General features: G+C 42.7%; 1 protein-coding gene across 2 annotated transcripts in view; it reads left to right on the forward strand.

The window, feature by feature from the left end:
- Positions 1-18,108, forward strand: part of RIPK2 (receptor interacting serine/threonine kinase 2) — a 610,101-nt gene that overhangs the window by 239,489 nt on the left and 352,504 nt on the right. For both annotated transcript variants that reach the window (XM_069621311.1, XM_069621312.1), the window contains exons 4-5: positions 9,799-9,956; positions 14,424-14,473. In XM_069621311.1, coding sequence (XP_069477412.1) covers positions 9,799-9,956; positions 14,424-14,473 — 208 coding nt within the window. The remainder of the gene's footprint in view (positions 1-9,798; positions 9,957-14,423; positions 14,474-18,108) is intronic.

The raw sequence follows: 18,108 nt of genomic DNA on the forward strand, positions 1-18,108 counted from the left end.
AGTCAAGGCAGGAAGAATCATTTGATGCTCTGGTACTGTCCTTGGCACCCACAACAAAGCAGCCCCAGTGAAGTCACCACAGCCGTTGAGCTGGGGAGACTGATACCAGACCGGTCTGTGTTGAAGCCAAGGTTGCAAGCAGCAGCATTGTATAGAGAAAACTGAAGAGAACATTGCATTGAGCATATGTGGCAAGCAACGCAAATATAATGAAAACAGCAGATAAGTGACTGACCTTTGAAGCAAAGCTACGATACCGTAGATGGAGTGGTCTGGCACTACGTGGGTGCTCATTCAAAAGTCTCTGTTAGGTATCCAACGGAAAGCTGGCAAATGTTAAAAGGAAAGGAATTGTGAAATCGAAGTGGTTCTGCAATGGACAACATTCGCGGACACGTCATTACGCCGCACGGGCGTGGTCAGATGATGACATCCACAAAGATGCTGTGTGTGCGGACCTCAGCGGGTGGGAGCCTCATGGCACATGCAGAGGGATATCTCCAATCGTGCACGCTGACCGTGGACTAATTAAAAGTGTGTCATGCGAGACCGGACCTGTCGGGACACATCGCAATGTCAGTGAACGTCATCCATTGCGTAAAAGGACCCCGAACATTCGTATAGTCCGTGGACTATTAATTGGGGTTTTGAAATGAATATGAAATAAATGTATTTATGAAAGGAATGGGGTATCAGAATGGGATACATAAATGGGAGAATCTGGAATTTCTCTAAAGTCCTCATTGGGGGAGGGAGGGATGTTTCACCAAACCGTCTTTGATTTATGTTTTGTGAATTTGATTGGGGTGATTGCTGGGGGTACGGGGATAGGCACAAGTAGGACACTGATAATCAACATTTCGAATAACATGATTTTTAGCATAATTCAGAAGTTCTTTAAAGTCATTGATAAATTAATCCAATTTTGAAGACAATGCCATGATTTCATTTTGTACGGTTGGGGATTGGGATTGTTTTTCTGATTGTTGGGATTATCCCTAATTAATCTGTGGTGTAGTTTAAACTATGTACTATAGGAAAAGAAAACATTATTAATTTAGTGATCTCCGTATAAATAAATTACATTATTTATTTATATTGAAAGATCTATTGTTTAACATTAGAGATTTCATCTTCATTAATTTCTTCTTTAGGACAGTGTGCTTCTAGCCACTCAAGTGTGTTTGCCATTTCTGTCAAAATACAAAATGATGATATGTGCTTTTGAGAAATGTTTGTTTCTCTGTCGTCCTGGCTCTCTCTCCTTCCCAACTGATAGGGAACGCCTGCATCACAGGCGGACCGGAAAAGCTGGCTGAAAAAGATACCTGTCACTTTAAGTGTTTTACAAAACGGAAGGGCCTACGTCACGGGTGCGTCCCTCCGCACGCTAGGCCCACACCTTACCCTCACATCACCAACGGTCCACACCCAGTTCCTGTTTTTCCGACTACAGCGCTGCAACTCCCTTTTTTGGGGCATTCCTTTGGCTGTCCATCCCTTATTTCCCAGTGATTGGTTCTTTATTTGATCTTTTTTCAATTTGTGGTGCCTCCCTGAACGCATGCCGTATGCAACACGCTTCAAGCAGTGCATCCGAGGCCGGAAGCATTTTTCAGCACCCGATCCCCACCATGCCTGTGTCTGCTGTCTGGGTATACATCACCCGGTGAGTACTTGCATATTTTGCTGTGCAATTCACAGGAGGTCTCTGCGGACTCGTCTTCTCTCCATGTCCAAGCTGGGACCAGTACCGAAGGCTACAGAGGACTTCGTTCAGAACAGGAGGGAGACCGATATCGGTAAGAGGGAGACTATACCTTCAGGTGAGGTACTAGTTTCGGCACTGGCCGTTGGTACACATGGGAAGACTGTCTCCAGAATTCCGGAGTCTTAACAGAACCATTCAGGGGGAAACCCCCGGCCTATTCACCTGAAAGTACCTCTGGGTGGGAAAGCACTAGTACCTCCAGGTGGGAAAGTGTTAGTACCTCCAGGTGGGAAAGGGTCACAGAAGACCCACCTGTACCGAAGAGTTATTTACTCTGGACAAAACAACAACGGTACCGACAAGACCCTCTATTGCCTTGGTACACCGAACAGGCAAGGGTACATGCAAAGAGGCTCGCGCCGCTTGGCTTGATTCGGTCCCTTCAGATTCCCCTGTACCAGACAAAGCCAAGTCGGCTTCTGCACACAGAACCTCTGGTACTTTGGTACTGAAAGAAAAGGTTTTACCCTCAACTACCACATTTGAGCTTGCAAGCTCCTCGGTACCGAGGAAATCTCATAAATCCTCTCATAAGAGGCATAAGCACTCGCATTCAAGATATAGGGGGTCATTACGAGTATGGAGGTAGCCATGGTGCTATTAGCGCCATGGCTACCCCCATACCGCATACCGGGTCTGGGTTCCTTGAATGAGGAATTACCGGGCCATTCCAACCTTGGAGGACCCGGTAATTCCTCATTCAAAATACCCATCCCATTCCCATTCGAGCCCCCATAGGGCTCAATGGGAATGGGGAGGGAGCTAATAACGGGAATGTTAATAACAGGCCCATTATTAGCTCCCTGGCCCTTTAGCGGCTCCCACTAAAGGCGCCTGATAAAACCAGCCGCCCTTAGCAATGGCGGTAAGGGGTTAACGGCACCAGCACCCTTACCAGCGCCGTTAACCTCTTACCGCCAGGGTCGGAATGAGGCCCATAGTCTGGTACCATATTCTCCAAAAAAACACAAATTGAAGAAATCTCCCATGGTTTATGTCTCAGGCTCGGTACCGGAGAGCACAAATATAATTCAACTCTAATTTCGGACTCGGAAGACTTTGACGCTTCCAAATTATTTACAGTTCCACCAAAACAATTGTTCAGCACTCCTGTGAGAGCTCAGACTCCTCACATTGTGCCTCAATTTTCTCCTCAGTCTGAGGAAAATCTGGGTCAACCTACACTGGTGCCATCACAACCAGGACCCCAAATGGCAACCAACATCACTAACACTGTGCTGGAAAAAATGCTTTCTGAGCCCTTCCTCAAAGTCTTGGCTCAACGCATCAAGGACAAAATGTCACCTGTATTACCTCAGGGATTGGTTCCAGTTGATCCTAATCCCTACCCTTTACTGGTATCAGTGGACAATGAGGACCCTGCTCCTCCACCCAAAAAAACTTAAAATGTCAAAAGACACTGGGCCTCATTACGAGTTGTGCGGAATGCGGTTAACTGCGCCGGTAATCTATTACGAGGTCCCCTCGCGGAACCCGCTCTGGACATCTGGTTTTACCAGATGCCCAGAGCGGGTCCCGCGAGGGGACCAGCGAGCTAACAACGGCCGGTCGTAATCGGCCCGTTGTTAGCTCCCGCACCCATTCCCATTGAGCTCTATGGGGGCTCAAATGGGAATGGGGAAGGTCCGGGCCCGGGTTCCCTGAAAGAGGAATTACCGGGCCCTCCGAACTCGGAATGGCCCGGTAATTCCCCATTCAGGGAACCCGGACCCAGGCCCGATTTTGGAGGCAGCCATGGCGCAAATAGCACCCTGGCTACCTCCAAAGTCGTAATGAGGCCCACTGACTCAGAATCAGAGGAGGACACCACTCATTCACATTCTAAGGTGTTCCATGACACTGTCACTAAAGCCATGCAGGCTCTTGAAATCCTTCCAAAGGATAAGCCGGAAATGGCTGGTGTTTTTGGGAAACTGCCATCACAGCCGTCTAAGGTCCCACTGCCCATGGAATTTTCTGTTATGGAGCAAGCTCCAGCTCATTGGGGAAAACCTCATTCCAATCCCCACATCTCCAAGGCCCTAGATAATAAATACAGGGTGCCCAAGGACGAACCCTTCATACTCACGGGAAATCTTCCAGCTCAATCAGCAGTAGTCTCTTCTGCCCTTAGCACAAAGGGTAAAGACCCTTCTACATCTCCAGCTTCAGTGCTTGATAAAAATGCTAAAGCATGGGAGAACCAAGGTAAGAAGTCTTACACACCCTCTACCTTACAACTTTGGTAGGTTAACACTCATACAGTTCTGGTGGGTTGTAATATCCTTAACTGGGAGAATCTGGAGTGCTTCACTGACATGCTACCTCAGGAAGCCTCAGACCAGTTCCCTTTCTGGATCTCTGAAGGCAGAGAAGCTACTATGCAACAGCTTCAAGTCGTTAAAGACCTAACTGACACAACTACTGGGGCAGCTACTAGTGCAGTCTGCCTGCTTACGCACACATTTTTATCTGCCTCTTCCCTTCACCCGAATATCCAGGAGAAAGTACTTGACCTACCATTCAATGGCAAACATTGTTTGACCCATCTACAGATGGGGTCCTACAGAAATTTAAGGCCAGTGTCACAGCAGCTAAAACTCTCAGCTCCAGCTCGATGAAACAACCATATCACCAAAACTTCAAGGCATTTAAACCACGTACACAAGGCAACAGTGGTTCTTCCACTTCTGCTAAATCGTACTACTCTTCCAAGAAGAGAAGGTATAGACCCAAGAATAAATCTTCCCCTCCTTCTTCCTCTAATTCTGCTCAGGAGCAAAAGAAGTCTATTTGACTTACCACCAGGCATGTGTATACCTTCCGCTCCAACCATCATCAAGGAGCATACATCTCCGGTAGCAGGAAGGCTTTCCAACTTCCTCCCTTTTTGGAAAAGGAGTGGGTTCTAAATATTATTCAACAAGGTTACCGCCTTGCCCTTCCGGCTATTCCCCCTTCTTCTCCTCCAAAGCACCAAAAATCATCCCCAGAGCTCCTGGAAGAGATTAAGAAACTCCTTCTAGGAGCGATAGAATTGGTTCCCCAAGTAAGTAGGTCAAGGATTTTACTTGGTCACTTCCTGATCCCAAAGAAATCAGGCGGGATCCGTCCAATTCTGGACCTTTCAGACCTCACCCAATTTCTGTCTCTGTATACTTCCCATATGATAACCATTCCTCAGATTCTGGTTTCTCTACATCCAAACGATTGCCTCTGTAGACCTACAGGATTCTTATTTTCACATCCCCATCTACAAACACCACCCTCAATTTCTGATGTTCACAATAGGAAGGTCTCATTACCAGTTCACATGTCTAACCTTCGGGCTATATTTTGCCCCCAGGGTTTTCACAAACGTTCTGGAGTCAGTGGCAGCCTACCTTCGGTTGTAGACAGTCCATCTATACCCCTACCTAGGCCACTGGCTTCTCAAAGCCCAGTCTCCGGAGGAATTGTTTCAGAAGTTGCAAATCACTTGCCATACTCTGTTCAACCTGGGGTTCTCCATAAATGTGACATAATCCGAGCTCTGTCCCTTGCAAAGGATCCAATTCTCAGGAGCAGTTATAGATACTACTCTGCACAAAGCCTTTCCACCCTTGGAAAGAGTGGAAGCCATTCAACAAACCATTGTTCGGTTCTCTACCCACCAGTCACTAACAGCTAGGTGGTTTGAAAGGCTGTTGAGCCTCATGGCCACCTGCATAAACCTAGTTCCCTTTGCAAGGCTACATATGAGAACGACCCAGTGGTATCTTGCTCTCAACTGGAATCAGCTCTCTGATCCCCAAGAAATAAAGATCCAAATTCCAGGTCAAGTGCAAGACCCTCTGCTCTGGGGGAACTCCCCAGAGAACCTGCTAATAGGCTCTCCCTTTCAACCCCCCCCCTCAGCAAATAGTCAGAACATGAGTCTCTTCAGCATACAGTTGGGGAGTCCATTGTCAAAATCCAACAGCTCACAGTCTTTGGTCCTCACAGGAAAGGAAGGACCATATAAATGTCCTGGAACTAAGCGCCATATTTTTTGCTCTAAAATCTTTTCTTCCCTCACTTCAAGGAAAGGTGGTGAAAATTCTAACGGACAATACCACTGCAATGTTTTATATCAACAAGCAGGGGGGGGCACTTGCTCTCGCCCCTGTGTCTCCTAGCAGAACTGATTTGATATTGGGCCATTCAAAATCACATTTTCTTGTTGGCGTCCCATCTCAAGGGGAAGAAGAATGTCCTGGCGGACAAACTAAGCAGATTACAGTCCGCTCCGCATGAATGGGAGCTGAAACCATCAGTAGCACACATGATATTTCAGAAGTGGGGCCATCCATCAGTAGACCTCTTTGTCACAACTCACTTTGCCCGCAGTTTGCATCAAGGCAAGTTCAGGGTCCTCGGTTCCTGGGAGATGCTCTACTTCTGGATTGGTTGAACCTAACTTTTTATGCCTTCCCACCTCTTCCATTAAGTCACAAATCATTGCTGAAATTCAAAATGTCACACAACCTGACAATGATTGTAATAGCCCCATTCTGGCCTCAGCAGATTTGGTTTCCAGATCTTCTGGAGTTAGCAGGGAATCCCCCTTAGATCTTCCACTTTGGAGAGATCTTTTGACTCAACAGAAGGGACAGGTTCTTCACCCCTCCCCTCAATTGCTCAACTTGAAAACTTGGTTCCTGAAAATCTAGCCTTCTCCCACTTACATTTGTCAGAATAAAATATTGCTATTATGTCGGCCTCCAGGAAAGCTTTCACTAAGAAGCAATATCGTAGCAAATGGTTGCGTTTCTGTCACTGGGCCTTAGAACAAGACCTTCATGTCTTATCTTGTTTCCAACGGTGTCAATGAAGATATGTGCAAACATTGCTTATCAGCTATTGGTGCTTACCTGAATAGAGAACACAAGTCTTTTTCTCTTTCCAACAAAGCCATTAAAAGGCACTTTGAGGGCCTTTTTTGTTTATATCCCCCTATTCCTGAACTTCCACCTCAGTGGGATCTCAACGTGGTCTTATCAGCCCAAATGCAAAAACCATTTGAGCCTATGGCTTCATGCGATTTAGAATTCTTAACTTGGAAATCGACCTTCTTAGTGGCCATTACTTTGTGTAGAAGAATTGGTGAGCTCCAGGCTCTTTCTTCAAAGGAACCATATATTGTGTTCCATCTAGACAAAGTTGTCTTACGTACGGTTCCCTCCTTTCTGCCTAAGGTGGTTTCCGATTTTCACTTAAATCAGGAAAGGTGTTGTCCCATTTTTCTTGCTAGACCGCACGCATCTGCGGCAGAAGAGATTGCATAATCTAGATCTAGTAAGAACTTTAAGATTCTACCTTGAAAGGACCAGACCATTTAGAAAAGCAGACCAGCTCTTTGTTACCTACCGTGGTCCTTCTCCTGGCAATAAAGCAGCAAAGGCTTCTATTGCCAGATGGGTTGTCTCCTGTATCTCCACGGCTTACGACTTGAAAGGGCGGGCGACTCCACAGAGACTTTGCGCTCATTCTACTAGAGCCAAGGCAGCATCTATAGCCTTTACAAGGCACGTTCCCATTGTAGACATCTGTAAAGCAGCTACCTGGGCTACCCCACTTGCCTTTTGCAAGCACTATACTATGGACACATCGTCCAGAAATGATGCCAAATTTGGCCAAGAGGTTCTCTGCAACTTGTTTGCCTGAATCCTGTACATGCTGTATCCTCTGCCCTTGCTTATTGAAAGGCTTTTTAGGCTGGTCGCAACCAGTTGGGAAGGAGGGAGAGCCAGGACGACAGAGAAATGAAAAATTACCTTCATGGTGATTCAGGTTCTCTTAGTCCGGGCTCTACCTCCTTCACAACACCCACCCAGCCATCCCCTACAGTACGAATGTACTTAAATTCTACCGCCTCGGCGGAACCACAGGAACTGGGTGTGGACCATTGGTGACATGAGGGTAAGGTGTGGGCCCGGCACGCTGAGGGACGCATGTGTGACGTAGGCTCTTCGCCTTCTAGAACTCTTAAAGTGACAGCTATCTTTTTCAGCCAGCTTTTCTGGCCCGCCTGCAGATGCAGGCATTCCCTACCAGTTGTGAAGGAGGGAGAGTCGGGACTAAGAGAACCTGAACCTCATTGAAGGTAATTTTTCATATAATGAATAGTAATTATGGAGAAATAAATACTGTGTACTTACTATTTGGTAAGAGGTTCTTTTGCAATGAGTTCCTGGTGTATCTCGGTTTGTATGAAGAGTTGTACTGAACTGATAATATGAGCTGTACAGTTATGGTTTGTACTTGGTACATTCCATAATATTGTGTGGTAAATGAAAAAATTATGTTTACATTTTGAAATGTTGAATTGTACAAAAAGGTATATTTCGGTGTAGTAATGTTGTTTTATGTATATGTTTTTGTTGGTTGAAGGGTACAAAATGTTCTGTTCCCTGTGCCTCTGGGTTTTGTTGATGCCACCTGCTGTCTGCAGACTTTCATACTGTCTGCGGACTGTACAGCTGCTAGATTGGGTGCGAGTATGATATTAGGAAGTTGCAGCAAACTAGGGTGCACTGGTAAAAAGCTATGACATTCAGTGAAAAAACGTTGTTAATGGGATGTTATGGTTACCAGTAAAATCAAAGAACCCCGGAAATGTGCCAATTATGGTGAGCTATGCAACCATAACTTGCACCACCACCATGCACACATCAACGATGACATTACAAATGGCATCGTTAATAACATCACTGATTGTTTTTGTTCAGTGACAGTGAGATTTTAAGCAGATGTCTTGATCTAGTGATACTGCATTGAAAACATGATAAACGTACTCTAAAGGTGCTGTATATATGGACCTTACACTTGTGCTATGTTCGTATGGTACTTTCCTTGGAGTCTGGCCTGTGCACATGATGCACATACATGGGACAATAAGCAGACCCAGACAGATACTTCATTTTTTATACATGATGATGAAATCTAATCTTAGTGTCATTTTCTGGTCATGGTATTACTTTCCTCCTTACTAGAGTTTCCTTGTATGTGCTTCGAATTTGTATGCACTAATGCTCTCTGTGTGTATTTTTTGCACACGTGTGTAGTAATTCTTGTATTGTTAGCTGTTCATTCCAAGTTTAACATTAGTTAAGATTCTCATAGGCTTGAATTTATGATTCTACTGGCGAATATTACCAGAATAAAAATACTCTACTTCAATGGTCCATGCTGCAGCCATTGCCTATGTGTATCTATTAGATTGCTTTATTAACAACAACACTTCACTGGAACGTTTTTGTTTCAATAAGTACATTTTGAGATACATGGAGTAGTTCATGAGGCGTCTCCCGATCACCCTTAAAATGTTGCTATCGTCATTCTAAACAGAACCCCTTATTTTTCATCATAATTGATGTCATATGTGATGTCATCAGTGATGTCATCAATGATGCCACTTGTGATGTCATCTTTGATGTCCTGTGTATTAGTCTTAGCAGTCCATGGTGGTGGGGCGAGTTATGGTTGCATAGCTTACCATAACTGGCGAATGTGCGGTTTCGATTTTACTTATAAGCATAACGTCACTTTAACAATATTTTTTTACTGAACTTCATAGGTTTTTATTAGTGCAGCTTAACCAAAACGTCCCTTTTAACAACGTTTTTCACTGAATATATATATATATATATACATATGTATACACAAAGTGACCACTCCTCTAAGGAGTGAGGTCAATATCCTGATTTTCAGAAAATAATTTAAGACCTGGCTATAAATGTAGTGCAGTATGAATGTCCCAAATGTTATTTTAGTTATGACTGACAGATAACAATGGTTAAAGATTTGTTTTACTGTGGTATGTGTGTCCACTTATCTACATTTTGTGTTTCCCCACTGTATGTTATAAAATGTTCTTTCATTATTTGATGTTTTCTTCCTATTGCCCTTCTTATCATGGACAATCACCTGTCTTACTTATGTTTCTACTTTCTGAAAAAAGTGTTACTTACTAACTAATTGATAAACTGTCATTTTTCATGAGAAAGATTGCAGATTTTGGACTCTCAAAATGGCGCATGCTATCATCATCACAATCAACAGCTGATACAACTTCCTCTGCGGGAGGGACTATTATTTACATGCCTCCAGAAGTTTATGAGCCCAGCAAGAAATCACGGGCAAGTGTGAAGCATGATATTTACAGGTGAGTTGGTTTGAAGTCAAGCTACTTTACGCATATCCTGAGCCATATGCCACTGAGGTTACTGAATGCCAATCTATGTGTTACAAGTTGACATATTATGTGCTTAGGTACAGCAGTGTAGCAGTGTTAGATTGCGTACTGATTCGTATTAGAAGGACCTGGCTCTGTTAAAGCCACAGACGGAAGTATTAAGCTTTCCTTTCTAAATTGAAACTTTCAGCAGTAAACTCAATTTAACAAAAGAAACTACATTTGCATTCAAACCTGGCTCGTATAGAAAGAAGTTCCATAGAATTGTGTAACACATTTTCCAAGCCACTGTTCCTAGTTCGATCCTGTGGCTCTAGGACCTTTGACCTCACTTCCTTTCCTAGACGTCTCCTTTTCCTTGATGTGAAACATCTTGAATCAGTAATTCCAGGCAGGCCAAACTACCGACCAATTGACATACAAGATCCACAATGAACAGGTAAACTGCACCAACATAAACTGGAAAACACTGTTGAACAAAGCAAACTGCAAACTCGCAAGAAGATGGATTATCCAGCGCTGCTGCAGCCACTGGTCATTGCCCAGGATCATTTCGGCTCTGCACCTAAGAAGAAAACGGGTATTACCAGACAGCAGGGGATTAATGTCAAAGTAAGTGACAATAGAACCAACAAAATGAAGCAGAGCAGTCTGGCTACATTACCACATAATAAGGTGGAATAATGCGTCTATGTCTTAATTAGAATGAGAACTCCCTTATACTAGTTTTTATGGGGAATCTATATTCTTTAGCAAGACATTGGGCCTCATTACGAGTTAGTTAATAAGGGCATGGCTGCCTCCAAACTCGGGTCCGGGTTCCCAGAATGGGGAAATACCAGGCCATTCCGACCTTGGAGGGCCTGGTATTTCCTCATTCAGGGGACCTGGACCATCCCCATTCCCATTTGAGCCCCCATAGGGCCCAATGGGAATGGGGAGCATGCTAACAACGGGCCCGTTAATGACGGGCCCGTTGTTAGCATGCTGGCCACCTCGCAGGACCCGCTAAGGACGTCTGGTAAAACCCTGCAAGGGGACCTTGTAATAGTGCGGTATGGGGTTAACGGCTCCGGCGCCTTTACCGGCACCGTTAACCCCTTAACGTCCACCTTGTCATGAGGCCCATTGACTTGAGGACAAGCGTAGTCGAGATGCTGCCCAGTGTGGCTCCGAGAAGGTGGAGGACAATGGGATGCCCTACATTCATCACCCGCGCCAAGACACATTCATTCTTCAGTTTATAAAAGCTTGCATGCCGAGAACATGCCTGGGGAAAGGACTACAGGTCCCAGCAGGCACTGATTTTGACTGAAATTATTGAGATAGAAACCCAAATGAGAGATGCTCTCATGAACAGAGATGCTTACCCACCTGGTGTGTGCCATTGTTGTTGGATCAAATTGATGTAGAGGACTTCCCTGCTAGCTTGGTGCTTCCCCACCAGTACCACAAAACCGTACATCAGCAAAAGAGAGAATGCAAGATGGTGCAGAGACTGTTGGGTCTGGAATTAAAACCATGTGGCTGCCTCTTGACACACATTATGGAAATCTCCCTCATGTCAATTGCAAATGTAGAACTAATCAAGACCAGAGCCACTGAAAGGGCCAAGTAGAAGAGGGGCAATCAGAGAGAAAGAGACAGCTTGCCAAAGGAAGAGTGAAATCCCAGGCAAAGCCTCAAACACAACCATAGCCCTATGGGTATGAAAGGGGCTGGGACAAGTCAATCCTAGAGGAAGCAGATGCACTGTTTGACTCTCCCTGAGAGCCTGCCATCAGTGGCCCCGTTGCTAGATACATTGCAGCATGCCCTCTTCCTGCAGCAAGGTAGAGTCCCTGCCACTATAACCTGGTGTGCAGGAGGAGAAGGAGCCCACATTAGGCATCTACCTCAGAAGCTTCGGAGAGACATGATTGCATAACCAGTGAGTTGCTGAGGAGGTTTGAAGAAAAGACCCCTTGAAAGACTGTCTGTCTGAAATGGACCTTGGGGAGGGGGGATAGAAATACTTCCTCTGAAAAATAAATTAAAATAACTTGGCAAGATCTATCTGAAAGAAGCCATGTGATCTGGCAGGGGTCTCTGCCACTAAGAAGCCCAAGGGGTCCTGGAAAGGCCCAGACCAGTGCATCTGGAATCTCTAAAGAAGTAGGGTACTTATTGATAACAGAAACCCAGACTAGTTGTAACCGTGAGAAGACAGCCCAAAGGAAGTTTACCAGGTGACCCTTCCAAGCTTGTGTTTATTTGTAGAATAGAGCTGGACATTAATAGAAAATATTTGAGACTTTCGTTGTACAGTATTTGGAACACTTCTATAACACGACTAAAGGCTAGTCAGAGGGTTAATAAGACTTCCTAAAGACTAGTTTTAACTTTCAGTTGCTCATTATTGGTACTTTCCTTTGAAGAATAGCGTGTCTATAGAGAGACATTGGCTTGTGGAACTTTATATTAAATATGCTGATCATGCCCAGGCGTTGGATATACCCAAAGACCCCATCTATTTCATTAGCCCACCTTAATACTGTTTTCTTATGGAAGACATTCGTGAGTTTAGTGTATCCACTAGTTCTTTTGGCAGTTGTTAAAGCAGATGATTTTTACATGTAACAAGTATGGTTGCCTCACATTACCCACATCATCTACCTCTATTTGGAAAGGAGTCTTGTTGTCTGAAGTCTCAGTCAGAAGCCTTTCTCCTGCCACTTTGGGCCCTGTTAATGTTCTGGTGGTAGTAGTTGGTTCCTACCACAACTGGCCATTTGGCAAATAATAACGAACAAATAGAGAAAATATTAAAACTAGGCTAATATAACCATCTGAGAGCACCTAGTCCTCTCCTATCATCCTTGTCACACAACCTGGCGATTCTTGGAGATCCTGTATAGACTTTTGAAGACTCAACTCCATGCATCTCTGTCTTCAATAATCACCCCTTGTGCCCTTAGTTGTTTCTCCAGATTTTCATCAACACATGTTTGCCTATTAAATTTTACAATTATAGGTGACTTTTCTGGTACTGGAGGTGTTTCCTGATAGAAAGCAATATTGTGCAATAAGAGGTGACAAGGCATGTTTATGGGGCCAATGCTAGAAGCGTATATTAAGTCTTGAGTCAGTGGTACATCCCATCCTTCAAAAGCTGCAGACGGAAGCATCTTCTGAGACAGAATCTCCACAATCAAGAACATGACATACTTTAGAAAAAGCCACCAAGAAGCCGCCACAGCACAATGCAGCACAATGTTTATGTCCTGCTCTGTTAACAGAAAAGAAAGAACTGAGTCTGGAGGCTCACATGGGGTATAGGTGAGAACAAGCGCTGTTAATACAGAAGGCTATGCTATAGTTTGTCTCCAAAGCCTCAGACTTTTTTTAACTGCAATTTCAGCTGGCAGAAAGGGTATTCGATAATCATGTGCAAAGTAGCAGGACTGGGCTTCTGCGCCCTTCATGAAATCGGATATCATTGCAGACCTTGCAAAGTTGCAACGTTTTCCACTCAGTGCATATAATCCACAAAATTGTGTTTTGCGAATCTGCTTTCGTGATGTATGTACTTTATTTTTGGTTAACTCTTTTAATATTTTCGGATCATGGGTGCACAGCGTATTTTATTTTATCTCCTCCGTGCCATGTTTTTTTTTATGTTTGAGTCATGTATGCTCTCGAACCACAAACAAACCTCTGCATATGGGATTATCAAAGTTTTATTTGCTGCAAAACCTTCACCAGAAAACCACCGCAAATAGGGTTACGGCAGGGGGGTCTGCTCAGAGCAACACGTTTGTCTCGGAAGCAAGATAATGGTGAGTAGCACGGATGCTTTACGGATGGACTACGCCATGAAGCGCGATATAAGAAAACATGTTGTTTCTTTTGCAGGATATTTAATCTGCTAAAAATGTGGTGCACTCAGAAAACCTATTTGGCAGCATAAATGGAAAATGGACTCAAAGCTTTCAAACTTTCCTAAACTGCATTATTGGGATCTAAGCACAATTACATACTCAGAAACAAATCTTCACGCACCCTTAGTTTTCTATCAATGAGTAACGAAGAGAGCCTGTGTACCTCTGCACGCACATGGACCTATGTCAGAGCTCTGTGTGCAGAACTAGCTGTTTGTTTTTGCCATCAATTACTTTTTCACAGACAAATCAGGCTCCCCAAAAGTCTAATTCTCATGAAGGATTACACAATGCAGGTTGCTCTGAAGTACATGTGGTCTAATTCTCATTGTGTGCTTACACTTAATTAATGATTATAGTTAATGCACACGCTTGGGTATATTAAGTATATGTTAATGCCACTGTAATAACAAATGTAATGATTCACAACCAGCTTAACTACTCGATTATATAAGTGGATGAAATGCATTACAAATATTGATTTTCTTATAACTATGTACCTTTATTTCCATTGCAGCTATGCTATCATAATGTGGGAGGTGTTCTCTAGAAAACAACCATTTGAAGGTAAAGTCGCCTTTTCTTTGCATGCCTTAAAACATATTTCTAAAAATCCTTGTTGGCCACTTTGCTAAATAATTACCCATATTGATACAAAATCATGTGATTTTTCTGTATATAGTTGGAAACATGTCCCAACCCGTTATTTAGCAGGAATGTAATCGGCTTATGTAACAAACCATATGGAATGCCAATTGGATAGTGCATACCATAGGCAAGGTCAAGCAGGACCTGTACATTTCACTAGCAAGAATTCCACCCTCCCCATGCCCTTTTCTAAATTCTGAAGCTGAACAGTATATTACAATGCACAGGAATCGAGGAACTACTTGCTCATTTTAGGATCACTACACATTTTGCATACAGACAAATGGAGTACCATTCTCACCCAGGCCATGTCACAATTCCAAACTTAAGGTGAGAATGTTCCCCCTTTAAAGAATGTACTTCCATAGATAAATGAGGCATTGCAAAGGTCAGAACTAGTATCTGTCCCATAACCTACCTAGCATTGGCTGGGTGTTGCACCCCGCCAGAGCTGAATAGCCAGCCCACTCCACTAGCCTTCCCTGTGCATATACATAGGCATGCCTTCCCCAAAGCCACCACACCACCCAAACACAGGATTGTAGAGTGAGCCAAAGGAGAATCCCCAGCTGTAAAAACAAAACAAACAAAAAAAAAAAGCTTCAGTGCATTGGCATCCAATGGTCCAATGGTACAGACGTGCTGGACTAGTCAAATAAAATCAAAGCAAAATGCAATTTCACAATAATGATGTAGCCAGGAATGGTTGCAACGTGGCTTATTTTTTACTGAGATAACTTTATCTACTGCCAGAGCACCATATGACGAGACGGAAAGGGCCATGCACGATGGGGTACAACAGATGGGGAACAACAGATGGGGGGAAAAGCTGCAACAAACCCCAGCAGGGACCGGAGTAAAAATAACTTTTTTTGTCAAACGTTATTCCCATCGGGAACTATAAAATAAATGTGTACTTCAATCTTATACGTTATCCATTATTTCATCAAACAGGTCGCGAAGCCACATCAACTGAATTAAATTTATTTAGGAATTATAGTACCCAAATAGAAAAATATATTATGGTTAGTACTTCCGAAGGACAACCACAATAAAAACTATTAAATAGCAAACACTGTGGATTTCGGATTTTTTTTTTCCTGCATCCAACTCCTAGCTTTTCATAGGGAAGGGAACTGGTATCGCTTTGGAAAATAGTTATTTTTGATATTTCCACCTAGGAATGAATTGGTATAGTCTACTTTAATGTTTGTGGTATCATTAAATGCTTTTTCTGATCTTTCTGTTTCATTATGTTAAACATGACTTTTTATTTGTACTGTGCTGTGCATGCCAATTGTCAAGAGGTGGTTATTTTAAATATCTGTAATAAAATAATTAAAATAAAGTACGAGTTAACAAAAACACTTTTACGTATCAAACTAAAAGTATTCCTTGCATACTATTTGTATGCAGCCATTCAACAACAATTCAACAGTCTACTTACGGAAATAATTAGTGCAAATTCAAAAAAAGGCATACAACATTTAGCAAAACAAATTATGTTCTCATCAAGTGACACCAATGTGTTTTTATTTCACTTATTTCTTTCAATTACCAGCCTGCTTCAGTGTGAAGCACATTCTACTGGGGCATTCACCTTTTCCATGTTTTAGGAGACTTTCATACAACACAAAAAATCTGGTAAAGCAGAGATTAATGATGGCTACTTTAAATTGATCACAGTGTATCAAAACATAATTACATCATTTTTATGAAAAAAGAAAAGTTGAAGGGTATATCACTTTATCCGTATTGTTATTATTCATTTTTAATGATCTGAATATGTGCATTGTCTTAATTCCTTGGATACAGCCAAACCTCATTCATGGATATTCCCAAAGCCACATCTTATTTGGGATCAATGGTAGTGTGTATAGCCTTTACTCTAATCCGGTTGAAAGTAATTAAATAAACAGAACTGATACAGATGTATGGTTTTAGGGAACATACCACATGCTACTTTAAGTATCACCCTGGCATTCAGGGAGAGAAAGGGCTGGTAATGGTCCACGGGCATAAGGTAAGCCCGAGGTCAGGGAAGGCTTTGGTGAGGGCTCTGGTAAGTTGACAAAGCTATTCAGCCCAGAGAAGAGGTTTGATAGTTGGGAGCACCTCAAGGTTTCCTGTAAGGGCTTGTAATTGTGTTTCGATTTGATTTTGAGGGAAATAGTTTTTGTGTGACTCTTGTATTTCTACTTACTAAAAACCAAAATGGCCACAAAGAGAAATAATAGTGATGTTGTCACTTTACTATTTCCATGCCATCAGGCAGGCAGCCACATGGAGGGATAGTGGGCCAGAGGTGAGGATCTAAGCCAGGTGTGAGGTCTACAGGGCAGATTGCGTGACTCGCGGTTACAGAGGTGGTGATGCAGGGGGTATTAACAGGACTGGGACGAGGGAGGGTTAATGGGTAAAACTGGTTGAGAATGCAAGTGGATACAGTTCCCGTCCAGCACCTCTCTCATGTGTGATATTTATAAATCTGTTACATTAGGTCTATGGTAAACACACTACACTCTCTGTTCACTATTTGGGGGTTTGTTAGTAAGGGACCAATTAGTAAAACATGTTCTTTTCAGGACTCCAAATTCTTATGTGCTCACCAAGTAATTTACAGTGAGAAAATGTCAAGCCAGAAATCCTCATTTGTGCTGAATTTCTTTTCTAATAAATCCAGGCCCTTTTTGTTCTAGTTTAAAACAAAAAAGACTAGACATTACCATAGTACCATGTTGGCTTGTTTCCTTCTTCAGCCAGGTCATACTTATTTCATGTTACCATGTCCGCAAAGGCCCAAATTATTTGTGTGTGAACAATAACATAAATGGACTGAACACCATAAGTGGATATGTATTGTCTTGTTTTCCAGTCCCCATTTTACAAAACAATACACTTGGATACAAAAATAAGCCCTACTCGTTTTCCAAATGAAAACAAAGGTGAGCACTATTGATTGTAACAATTTTAACCCGTGCACCATTTCTCTACAACAATTAGTTAAAATCCTAAATATATTGTATTCTTTACTTGAATTAAAATTGTTTCTCTTATCCTTCATGTCTAGCTGTATGGTTTATTAATAGAAACCTTAATATACCATGCGGGTACACATGGAGGATAAGTGAAACAAGTTTAATTCCAGTAATAAATACAATCTATTTTTTTATTTTTTTTATTTACGAGATTGAATCACCGAAGTGATTTTTACAAGTGACAAACAGTAGAGTCATAACAATCTATGTGGGTTTTCAACTAAATGCAACCCATAATAAGAGTATTATACGAACAAGATTGAAAAATAGGCCCAGTCAATTTTCTTCTCAAATGAAGAGAATCAACAGTAAATGTTGTAGAGTCTCGATTCTCCCTCTCATCGAAGTTTATAAATTAATGGTAGTGCCCTCAATTTTATATGATTTGGATACTTCTTATTTAGTGAGAGAATTTAATTGGGATCATCTCTAAGGCTAAATCTGGAAAAAGGCTCTTAATTTTCTACTAGGTCTACCTATAATGACTCTGAGATATGAGCTGGGTCTGGTATCGTT

The sequence above is a fragment of the Ambystoma mexicanum genome, chromosome 5q, assembly GCF_040938575.1.
Source record: "Ambystoma mexicanum isolate Mex_15411 chromosome 5q, UKY_AmexF1_1, whole genome shotgun sequence".
In the NCBI taxonomy this organism is placed as follows: domain Eukaryota; kingdom Metazoa; phylum Chordata; class Amphibia; order Caudata; family Ambystomatidae; genus Ambystoma; species Ambystoma mexicanum.